Source organism: Xyrauchen texanus, chromosome 15 (genome assembly GCF_025860055.1).
Source record: "Xyrauchen texanus isolate HMW12.3.18 chromosome 15, RBS_HiC_50CHRs, whole genome shotgun sequence".
Taxonomy (NCBI): domain Eukaryota; kingdom Metazoa; phylum Chordata; class Actinopteri; order Cypriniformes; family Catostomidae; genus Xyrauchen; species Xyrauchen texanus.
This window is the reverse complement of record NC_068290.1, coordinates 45550265-45562763: the sequence shown is the minus strand read 5'-3', so window position 1 is coordinate 45562763 and position 12499 is coordinate 45550265. Positions and strand designations below refer to the sequence as shown.

Below are 12499 nucleotides of genomic sequence, written 5' to 3'. Positions count from 1 at the left end.
CCACCTGCTGGCCAACATATGTAATGTCACAAAATTAAATGTAAAGACACAGATAGCTCTCAACAGATCTGCACTGTTCTTAAACTTTAGTTTAGAATGGCAGGAACACAAGCAGAGTGATACACACAGTGAAGCGTCGCAGTGCTGATGGTGTCAGACCATCCATGCTCATGAAACGTCTCTCATCCAATCAGATTCAAGGACCAGAACTAACTGTTGTATGTGTGTGTATATATATATATATATATATATATATATATATATGGGGGTGGAAAAACAATGGCTATACATAGGACATGAAACTCCATTAACAGACACAATCTGTTCTCATTTTATTTGATTTTGATTGGACAGGATGTCTGAAGATTTTGGTGCAGGGGCCAAAGGCTCTTATTTTTGCCCATAGCCAGAACTCACATTTACAAACCCCACAAGCGAACAGGAATAAAGGAAAGAGTTACAGATAGCTCAGTCCTATTGTTAATAAAATCTCAGACATGACCATTCCTCAAAAAAGTGCATTCACAAACATGTCAAATTCCAAATCAACATATCTTTTGTGATGCTACAAAATATTTTACCAGGTTTGTTTGTCCTAAGTATACACAATGTTTATGAAGATCTCTTTTTTATTTCTTTACAAAGGTTAAAATCAGGCTTGTGAGTAAAGCAGCTTTAGATATCGTAGCTGTCCCATTGTGTAGCACATCTGTTACACAAATGCATGCTAGATACAAAAAATATATAAAGAAAACTTCACAATATGTCTGCACTGGTAAGATGAAGAAATGCTCTGTCTTTATTTCAAGATATAATTTGAATAATATAATAAATAAATAAAATAAAATGGATTAATATAACCCCAGGGCCATTAAATACATTTTTTACCCGCTTTTTTATATCATAAATCCTAAAGACATAGGACACTCATGAGACAATGTCAGGATAATAAATGTAAAGGTTAAAATAGTTAAGACTTTTTTCCTATCGGTTGTCTAGTTAATGAATTAAAAAAGCTCAGCACGACATTATCCAATTTCATGTTCTCTTTCACATAAAGCAACCATTTCTTTTTTGTCTTTTTTACCCATGTCAACTGACACTCACGTATATATCAGAGCATCATACAACTAGAAAACATACTGGTAGAAACCATTAAGTACCATGCAAACCTTGCAAGACAACAGATTTTCAAACAAGACAGTTTTCCTTCTATGAATGAAATAGTATGACTGAGGGGTACTAAAACTAAACAGCATATCAGACTTTATAGCTACATAATATAGTACATAAGAACTCAAACTGTATTAATAGTTCCCTTTCAAATTGTAATAAATTCATTAGTCTTTTTGTCTGTGTCATTTTCTATATGTAAGTCATTAATTGATCCCAATCTCTTTGTTTTCTTCCATGAATCTGGAGAAGGGACGTCCAGTTCTCAACTCCAGGTTAGTTTTCTCTAGTCCAGTCACTGGAGGGCTGCTCCCAGTACGAGATCTCTCCATTCCTCCAGTCATTGTGCCTACAGCAGGGATGCCACCCCCACCCAGGCTAATGGGGATTGTAGGAATGCCTCCATTCTGAATGACTGAGATCTCGTTGTTTTTCAGTGCCAGTCCATTGGTGATGGCTGCAGCGTACTGATTCCAGAAGCCTGGGTCTACGTTAATTGCTCGCGCTGCGAGATCTTTCTGACACATCTCACTGAATTTCATAGCGTCTCCACCTAGAAGAGCCATAGGGTTCTCCACAGAGAGCCGTCTTCCCCGCCGGGCTGGGGCGTTGTTCCACATGTGGGTTCCCATGTGGACCTGAAGTAAGAAGGATCACGCTAGTTCAGTTCATATGCATCACAAACACAGACACTAAAATCTTTATTTACGTGTATTCCTAATGCACTTATGAATATGAAGTGCAAATGTGGAAATAAATGCAGAATTAAATGTTAGTAACTAGTAAATATATTAAGTTAAATCTACAATGTGTGACAAGAATAATATAATTTCAAATGAAGAACCTGGTATATACTATTGATTAGTTCAATTAAGTCATCCATACTATTTAAATTCATGGTTGTCACAAGCAAGAATACATACACATAGGTACCATTTATATTTAAGTATTTTGGCCATACCTTGAGATTTCCCTTTGTGGTAAATGCTCTACCACAGATGGAACAGCCAAAGGGTTTTTCTCCTGTGTGAGTGCGCTCATGGATCTGAAGAGCACTGGCTGACGAAAAATTCTTCCCACATGAGTGGCAGTTATGTTGTTTGGGGGTACGCCGAGATGGGGGCGGTGCCAGCATTGGAGTGAGGTTGGGGCTTATTGTTGCCTGAGGGGCAGTAGCAGGTGCCAGGAGGCCTACTGGTAAGTGGGAGCTCTCATGCACGGACAGTGCCTTACTGTGTCCATTCATCTCAAGTTTGACTATGCTTGCTTCTGAGCTCATAATTTTTGAAGTGTTTAAACCTAGAAAAGCACATAGAAATGACAAGAAAACGTATTTTATTTAATGGCTCATGTTTTCAATATAGCAGCAGAAACAATATGTAGAAGTACAAAATAGTAAAATCACTGATTTTGTCAGGTATTTGTAAATATGTATTTGTACAAATCTACAGAATAAAATGAGAAAAAAAGCCTGTTGATGGGCAAAATGACTACCTCTGTCTCTACCAAGGAACAGCAGACTGAATTGGTTCTCATTTTTGACAAACGGCCTGGCAGGCTGTGTGGCAGTGAGATCCAATGCACCGGTGTTCTCTGATCCAGCAGAAGGGGTATCGGAATTTTCAGACTTCACTGTTGTATTAATTGCTGTGGGATCCTGAGCCTCATCCTTGCCGCAGCTGACTACCTGACTTGGGGACTTTGAGTAGTGGTTATCAGACTGGCTGAGGGCAGGAGACAAAGCCTGCATAGAGCTGGATGATTCAGACTGCGCCGGACTCCCAATACTGTGATTCTCTATGTCTCCTACAGTAGAAGATGAGTCATTCTTAAACATGTCTCCATTTTCCCAATCAGTTCCACTACCATTTTCTGGAGGCTTCGGGCTGAAGAAGGGGGGCATGTTAACTGCTGGGTCAGTCAGCTTTATTTCATTCTCCAAGGCAACAATGCTAGAGAAAAGAGAGGTTGGGGGTGAGTTACTTAGAGACATTTTGTAGTATGAATGGAGTGGTTTAGATGGGTCCACATCTCCCTCTTTGAGACCAACTTCATCTTCCATTGCTTGCTCAATCTCATCAATTAGCTCATCATCATAGTCATCTAGGCTCTTTTCATCAAAGGAGAGATCTCTGTCCATGTCCTGAAAACCCTCAGGCAGGGGCGTGTTAGGAATCTGCCCCCCCATATGCATGCGGATGTGTTGCTGCAGAACTACTGCATTAGTGAACTTCTTTTGGCATATAGGGCAAGAGTGCTGTACTCGAAGAGGGGGCTTGGACCTGTGGACCCCAAAGTGCGTTTTCAAATTCCCCTTGGTTGTGAAAGCACGGCCACATATTTTACATTTAAAGGGTCTTTCTCCTGTGTGGATGCGATAATGCATCTTTAGGGCACTCTGACAGCTAAGCACACGATGACAGATGACACACTGGTTAGGGTCTGTCATCTTCTTATCAATGTTTTCCACAAGTTGCTGTAGTTTGGATGTCTCTGATGTTTGCATAGAGTCCAGGAGGCCACCAAAAGGAAACGTGGCCTTAAACTGATTGGAGACAATTTGTAGAGAGGGAGTATTTACTGAGTCTGTGATCTGTGTTCTGGTGCTAGTTGTGGTTGTGACAGTGGACAAAGGAATCACTTGGGGAATGGAAGTGGTGGATATACTGACCTCCCCATGACTGGTGGTGCAACTGGGTGGTATATGAATGGCTTCGGATTTGAGAACTGGAGGTGTGTCACTCACCGCACTATGTTGTGGTGAACTGGAAATGTGTGCCATGCTGGCCTCAAAATTTAGGTGATTAGGAGACAGAGATGTACACTCACTTGATGGCGGTGATGGCCTTTGAGGTGACCTGCTTAAAGGGGTGAGACTACACGATTCCCCATAGCCTCCAATTATGCTGGGTATAGTTGGAGGGAGTTGCAGTGCTACTGAGGTTGGGATAGTAGACAAAACAGGCTTGCTGTCCAGCCATGTGGTAACAGGCTTTTCTGGGGGCAATGACATTCCATAAGGAATACCTGAGCTAGTTGGTACATTGTCCAGATACTCAGGCACTGGATAGGGGTTCATTTGGATGTGAGGATACTTTTCTTTGTGTCTCTGAAAATGAACTTTCAAGTTTCCCTTTGTGGAGAAGCGATTTCCACAAATGTTGCATTTAAAAGGTCTTTCGCCAGTATGGGAACGAAGATGGATTTGCAGGGCACTGTCACTTCCAAACACCTTGGCACAAAATCGACACTTATGTTTAAAGAAGGGGTCTTCTGAACTGGGTTTGGTGTCAAACACAGTGACATTTGGGGGCTTTCCCTTGCGGTGCTTCATCAGTGCAGAAAGAGGATCAAGAGCGTTTGCTGTTGCCGCAATACTGGCCAGAGGATTAGGGTAGATAACACTGCTGGATGAGCTGTGAGGTATGATGGGGAGGCTGGAGGGGGATGTTAACAATCTTCCGTGAGTCAGCATTAGAGGACTAGGTGTGTTTCTTGGAAGTGAAATACCACAACTGATTCCACCCCCAGTTCCGGTGCTAATACTGGTGCAGCTACTGCTACTGCTGCTATTAGATGTTGAGCATAGTGGCAGTTGGGAGGCAGGCATATTATAGCTGCTTGTTTGATATGAGGAATTTGTTGTGGTATTGCTGCTCATCCCAGAGCTGGTCAGGTGGCCACCTGTCTGTGAAACATTGGAGAGGGTGTCCTCCAAAGCAGAAGATAATGAAGATGGAACCTGTCCGTTTAAAGAGGGCACCTTGATGGGAAGCTGATGTACAGGGGGTGTAATAAAGTCACATAGCTGGAGCTGACCAGTCACTGTGGGTATGCTGGATGATGAGGTTACTTTTGAACCAGGATTCATGCTATGGTCTTTATGTTGGTTAAGGGCTTGCTGCGTTGGGGCCTGTTTGTTTATTAGGGCCACCTGACTCCGAATCTGCTCTATTAATTGGAGCTGGTGGATTTGTTGCTGTTGCAAGGCCATGAGCTGATCCAGAATCATAGGTATGGCCATAGTTGACACTCCTGCAGCTAGTGCACCTTGGGAGAACTGAGCAACAGCCACACGGGTTCCATTAAGTGTTTCCAGTGTGACATTAGTGCTGGGTATAGTGTATCCTGCCCCAGAGGACTGGCTGCAGTCCTCAAGTTGAGGTAGACTAATGTCTGGCTCTGCCTGTGCATCTTGATCTTCAGCGTCTTCTGGTTTCTCAGGAGACATTTCCACTTCCATGGGCTCATCCTCTTTGTCCAATACAGTACCCTGTTCCAGCATCATCTCTGCTCCATAATCACCTTCAGCAGGCATGTGGATGCCCTCACCTGCATCCTCGCTGTCTGCAGGCTCATTGGTGCAGCTGGGCACAGGTGATGGTACGTACTCCTGTGCTGGGTCTGAAGTCACTTCATTGTCACTGATAATTAGCACCAGTGGATTCTTGGTACAGCTCTTCAGATGTTCACAGAAATCTGACCACTTAAAGAACTCGGCACAACACTTCTCACACACATGGGTCTCTTCACTCCCACTGCGGCTCTCATTTCCACTGTCTGAATCATCCACTCCTTCACCTGAGACTGAAATGGAGAGGAAATTACAGCACAAAAATAAATGAATAAATAATCTTTTCGTGCAACAATTAATGTGTTCTTTTCTATTCTGAAACTAATTTCCCCAGCTGAACCACTAGTTTTGGTAAATTCACTCTCCTTTATATATACACATCTAATAATTTTCTTTGTGCAGTCCATCAAATTATGAAGGCCTAACAGTTGTGGATATTGCCACTTAAAGGAATTCCATGCAAGCCATTGATTTCCAATATTTCATACATTTCAAAGCCACTTTGTCTGAGTACAAATCAAGTCTTTGAGTGTCTCCATTAGTACTGTCAGAATAATGTGCATTCTATGCTATAGCAAATACTTAGCAACTTGCCTACAAAATATATGCCCCCCTGACAGACTGCAGCAGTTACAATCATTGATTTAAACTGTAACATGAGTGTATTTTATAAATGCATGTCCATTATAGTTTAAATGTAAGTTAACAGAGCATAATTAGCATCTGATCAAACTGTTTATATCTTGCATTTTCATCTGCAAATTTAATACAATGCCAAATGTTTTGTGTGTCATGAGTTTAATGTTAATTATCCCTATGTGTGCTTGGCTGCAATATTTTGGTTGGGTTTGGATTTGATTGTCTTTGAATTGAATCACAGTTTTCTGTTGAACAAAATTACAGTGTCAATCATGCCTGACATTATTAGTGATTATAACTTGGAAAAAATTTTTTTTTTACTTTTTAACATTCTGCAGTTCATGGTATGCTTATCTTGGATTGACTGGTAGGTAGATCAGTTCTTGCATGTGTTCCATTATAATGCAGATGCATATATTCAACATACAACAACACAAATTATTTGTTACATTGTGTTTCAGTTTTATGGGCTTGTTAAGCTCATTTTGCAGTTACAGATCTTTTATTCATGAAATGTGTCCGCATGTGTTTTTCTATATTCTGTATCTAAGAAGTTTAACCCCATTTTCCCTTTCTTAAGCCAGTCTTCTTAAATAGAATCTTAGGTGTTCTGAAATACACCAACAAACCACGAGATGAAAAAACTGAAAGTAGCATCTTAGAATACATATACACATATACATACACAAAAGAATTGGGCATTTATTTGACAACAGAACATAAATGATGATAATAATGATAATATATATTTTTGTAATCAATACCTTTAGTGACTGAATACGTAAAACCGTTTCGATTTAACAAATAATAAAACAGTTAACCATGGAAATCCTTTTTTTATAATTCTTTTCTATTTATTTTTCTATTGTATTTGCTAATACATTGAGCAATCTTCGCTAACTTAACTAACAGTCATTAATGCTTTTCCCTGTTAAAAGACACTGCAAATACAGATTTGTCCTTCAGTATTTCAAAAATTTATTATAAAAGACTGATTCAATACAATACGTATGCGCTCTCAAGTATGAACAAAAGTCAGATTTCAGGATTCAAAAATGCTTAAAATGAAAATTATTCAAAAATGTTTAGACTTTGTGTGCTATTTTGGTGTAAAGTATTATAATGTGCTAGTGCCAACCTACAGCTTTGTGCTGTGTCATTCCCCAGTAATTAAGAAATGAGAGCACATTTCTACCTTAAGCATAAAGATAAACACTCAAAGAATAAGAGAAAGAGGCCTTCCCAAGCTTTGCCCTTATAGCACTATAAGCACAGTATATTCTTCAAAACAAATGTAGGTCAGATATGAACTATTTGTATTAGTATGCGTTCTGATACCGTATTCAGTGACAGCAATACATCTGCAAGACTGTTACGCATGATGCTGACTGACTGCTGTTAACTGGAGAATCATATTAGTTCTGAGCACTGGACAGGAATTACACCGATCAAGCCAGCTTCATTGGTGAAACATCTCTGGCATATCAACGTACGTTAATACAGACGTCCACTAAATAGTTTGAATAGATGTTTAAAAAATGACTGTGAATAAACAAATGCAAACAGGAACTTGGGAGGTTTCTCTCTCTCTTTCAAAAGAATGACATCATCTACACTGAACAAATTAACAACTTAAAGTAAATGTACTTCTGTGCATCAAATGGCAACATTTAAATGAACTGCAAAATAAAATGCAATATGAGTGAATCAGCCAGACTGCATTAAGTTTCACCAACCAAAGTGTCTTTTAAGGGACAGACCAGATAGAAATATCTCCCTTAAGTAACTTCTGCACATTTTCACTCACACACACACACGCACACACACTGTATATACACTAAATATCGGCAGCAGGATTTTCTTTTGAAATAAAACAAGTTATCAGGGATGTAATAAAAGAGTTTAACAGGACCCCTTTAGCTGGGTTTTGTAGACACCAGTAAGATGATCATAACGAATACTTCATTGGACATATTCAAGCCACTTTGCCAAGGTAAATGAAACATCTGTACAGCTTGCATTTAAAGCTTGACAGCAATTGGCCACTCTTGGCTGAGCCACGCAGCCAAAGCTTTAGATCATGCGGTATCAAAGCAACTTTGAATCGGCCCTCCTCAGGGGCAAGTGAAGCTGTGATCTGAGGAGGGGAGGTGTGACATGGCTCTGTTTCACGGCACGTCATGAGTTCCCACACAAAAGAGTCCACTTAGCCATCTTTTGACAACAATGTAAACTCACAAAAGCCAAACAAACAAAAGCAATACGAGCATTTAAATACCAGTCCCGAGCAAACAGAGAGAAACACGGTCACCATGCAGCACAGAAGCGGACAAATCTACTCAAATAAACGTTCTTACTGGAATACTCTACATTACATGACATATGACCAGCGAAGTATGACAAGGGTGAACTGGGCACTCAGACCATATGATTACATTCTTACAGCATTAGTGATTATTTCATTAAATTACTGTAATAGGAAAACAATCAATACTTTTGCTGCATTTCTAATGCAGTACAATTCACATTATGTGACATGAGGCTTGCATGTGTGGAGCTGGTGGATATTAGACTGCCTAACGCATGCTATTTATCTAGATCAATAGTATGTTATTGACAGAAATACAAATATAAATCAATATATGTTCAATACTAGTAAAGATGTAAAAGTTCAGCATCTTTATTTGTAAAAATTTACTCTCTCTCTTTCTATTTTTATATATGTTTGTCATTGCAAGTGTGCACCTACAGTATGTGTATTTATATTCAGCCTGAGATTGGATTTTTGGGGTACTGGGACTATTCTAATGTATCTGCAAGACATGCAAAATGAACATTTATTCTGAAATTCTAATAAACAGTGATTCAAGGAAACTAGAGAAATTCGAAGAATTTCTTTTGACATGTAAATAATATTTTATATCTAATATAAAACATACGTATTCAAGTTAATTGATGAAAAATCATGTGTTTTCATTTTTTTTTTCATCATCTATGAAAACACATAATTTGTGGTAAAATATTGAAGTAACTTAGAATTGACTTAAGAGTAATGAGTGGATATCCTAGATGAAATGTATATTTAATGTGCCTAAATATATAAAGAGGAAAAAAGCAGGTGTTTCACTCAGCTGAACATACCAGTTGTGTCTGTGATCAATTAGTATATTTTTAATTACAACAAAACACAAAAATCGGGGAACAGTTTTTGACAATGATCGGAAAAAAAAAAAAAGTTTTTTTATTGTTTTAATTCATTTTGATTAATAATTATTAATGCGAAATTGTAGGTAAAGGTTGTTTTAAGTCTCTGTTATGGATTATAACAAACTTAACATTACCGTAGAAGACACAAAATAACAATATTGCCTAAGTGTGTGTGTGTGTGTGTGTGTGTGTGTGTGTGTGTGTGTGTGTGTGTGTGTGTGTGTGTGTGAGAGAGAGAGAGAGAGAGAGATATGTGATTTTTGAACACACGGATTTACCTGACACTTTTCTTTCTTTCTTTCCGATTTGGCTTGTTTAACAACAAAGAAGTCCTGAAGAGCCCTGAACATTAATCAGGAAATAAAAATCATTACAAAAAACAAAACAAAACTGCTTTTAAATATGATCCGGAAATGAAAATGCCTTTCTTTCAAAACTAACAACGGTGAGGCAAAACGAGTTTTTAAGAACCCGAAGGGCCTCAGAAAAAAAAAACGCTACTTTCAGGAGTTTTTGTAAACACAAATACTGTAGGCTATAATAAATTCATTTGAGATGAAACTGTCAATCTGTATCACTATTTCCGTCGTGCGAATTTATTGTAATGGTGTTTTCTAGGCTATACATCCCCAAATCCACAGCGTTCGTTTGCCGCCAATACTGTTCATTCGAAAAAGCTATTTTATTTATATTATATTTAAGAAAAATTAAAACATTTGAATAACTAGTCTATCGTTTACTAATAATGTTATAATGTGAAATACATTTAAATTAGGCCTACCATAATGCGATTAAATTAAGCATTTAAAGCGTATTACCCTTTAGTCATATAATATTGTTAATAGTTTATTCGTTGTGCACTATTAAATAAAATATAATGTCAATTATTTTTTAAGGGTGCATATACAAAATTACACGCGCGTTATGGACACCCGCTATTTTGGCAAAACGCACATTATAATTTTGCTACATTTGTTAACTGCTTTACAATAAATTGAACAATTTGAAAACACTTCTTTATGGTTGTTAGTCTTATTTGCGCAGATGAAATAAAGCAGCAGTAAGTGACTGAACAGCAGCAGCCTTTAACACTCACCGTGTTCGGGCAGCAGCTCCAGCAGTGAAGGGTCCTCGTCTGATATGAGTTGCTGTGGTTTCGCTTGCTTCCGACGGGACATTCTTCTGCTAAGAAATCTTCCACCTCCAAATACATCAGCAGAGACCCACTGAAAAGGACGAGCTGCACAATAACGGAAATTATCTGATGTTGTGAGGATATATCATTATGATAGTGAATGATGCATTGGATTGGCCGAGCTCCAGTGGACACACTGATATGGAAATGAGGGACGGACTCCGCAATTAACCACTTCACCCTCAACTACCACCATTCATCCAAAATCACCTCGACCGCCCAGAGGAGGAGGAAGGTCAGCTGCTTTCCTTGCTTTTAAGGGCTTTCTCACAAGTTAATTTCACTACGCTTTTATAATTTGAACTTGATTTGCACATTTCCAAAAGCTACCCAGAGAAAAAGTCAGTGATACGGACTCTTCCAGTTCACTCAACTTTCATGTGTGTGTTTTTTGAGTTTTCCTCTCTTCCCTCAGCCGGTGAACGTTTGACACAAGCCGTTTTCTCTCAATAAAAAAGTTGTCCTCCAAAGTAGATAATTCTGTCTTTATCAGGAAACTGGAGCGCAAGAGTTTACGAATTCGACTCCGACAGAGGGTTTTTCGTAAAAAAACCAAACAAATAAATGCTAAACAGCACAAACTTTATTTAAAGATAGTTAAAGTGTTCAAATCATTAAAAGTTTATCAGATTAACGCATTTTTGCCGTATAAAAGTACGTTTTTCAGGAGTTCGTCGTGTGTGGGTCGGTCTTCCTCTTCCCCGCTAAAGGCGTCTTGCTCCCGGCCAAAAAAGCAGCAAGAACCGCAAAGCTATCTAGTCCGGAGATACAGAGAGTTTATTTTACTGCCGTTACATCTGCAGCGTTCAGGTTCAAGTTGCATTAAGGGCGATGCAAAAGACGGCGGCAGAAGTTTGTCGGTTGTCTGTGATGCAAGCTGGTGGAGAGGTGTGTGTGTTTGTATGTGAGACTGTGTGTTCGTGTGTCAGGGGTTTGCTGAAGGTTTCGATTGAGCCCATTGCGGGGAGCGACCGCTAGGATGTACCAGGACACACCGATTCACCTCAGCCCTCGTTACTGCATGAAACTGACCTGAGGAAATGACTCAAATGCTTATTAATTGACGTATGAATATAATAACGTGTTTTCAGGTGTGCAGAAATAAAAGTAAATCAAATGGTGGTAAATCAAATAGGTCTATAAAAAAATCGCCTTAAAACCTATTTGAACATAGCAAACAAAAGCACACACACACACACACACACACACACACACACACATATATATATTAACTGTTTTTATGAGCCTCACATTCATGGATAGTCTAAATTTAGTTTTTATTTAATTTGTAAATTATTTTTTTCAGTACGTCTCACACCATTGAAACGGTGACCGTTTCTTTGACAGCAAGGTTATCCCATGTAACCAAACTTTTTTTTTTCAATCCCACCCCATCACCCCCTTTAAAAGTTATGTCCAAAAGCTTTATTATCTGCTATTAATAGATGCGGAAGACAAAATCAGCCATTGATAATTGCAGGAGTAGCGCTGCTCCCGTATCGATCGGTGTGTCCTGCTATAGAGAGATAAGAAGACTCACTCTTTACTTCAATATCATTTCTTTTGACCTATCTGCTCGCTACAGACTTATGATGAATAGCCGGAGCAGCTAAAGTCCTTTATCACGAGAGTAACCCCTTGATATAATATCGATTCTTTATAACTAACTCGACACACAGAAATCAAAATGTCCACTTGACCATCATAATCAGTATCATCACTAAGGGCTGGTCCTGTGGAGAGATTTATCTCCTTTGCCATCTGTATGTGGGCAACGATGAAAGAACGAGACAAAGAAAAAAAGAAAGAAAGATTTCAATAAGTCAAGATAAATAACATTCTCCAAAAGCTTACGGGTAACGGCGTAAAGAAAATAGAATGACAAAACATGCGTTAAACTATTAAAAGATATATAAAGTTTCACATATATG

At 38.8% G+C, this 12499-nt stretch overlaps 1 protein-coding gene across 1 annotated transcript; it reads right to left on the bottom strand.

Moving 5' to 3' along the window:
* Positions 1-366: 366 nt before the first annotated feature.
* Positions 367-10606, bottom strand: LOC127656124 (sal-like protein 3). The gene is made up of 4 exons (XM_052144306.1): positions 10470-10606; positions 2668-5760; positions 2135-2472; positions 367-1811 (listed from the first exon to the last, which is right to left on the bottom strand). Exons 1-4 carry the CDS (start codon positions 10549-10551, stop codon positions 1380-1382), a joined length of 3945 nt encoding a protein of 1314 aa, XP_052000266.1. The 5' UTR covers positions 10552-10606; the 3' UTR covers positions 367-1379.
* Between the last annotated feature and the right edge of the window lie 1893 nt (positions 10607-12499).

Coding starts and splice junctions, on each gene's coding strand:
- LOC127656124 (XM_052144306.1), bottom strand. CDS start 10,551: ATGTCCCGTCGGAAGCAAGCGAAACCACAGCAACTCATATCAGACGAG. Junction 2,473..2,667: donor GTTCCTTGGTAGAGACAGAG/GTAGTCATTTTG, acceptor GTGCTTTTCTAG/GTTTAAACACTTCAAAAATT. Junction 1,812..2,134: donor CCACAAAGGGAAATCTCAAG/GTATGGCCAAAA, acceptor TTCTTACTTCAG/GTCCACATGGGAACCCACAT.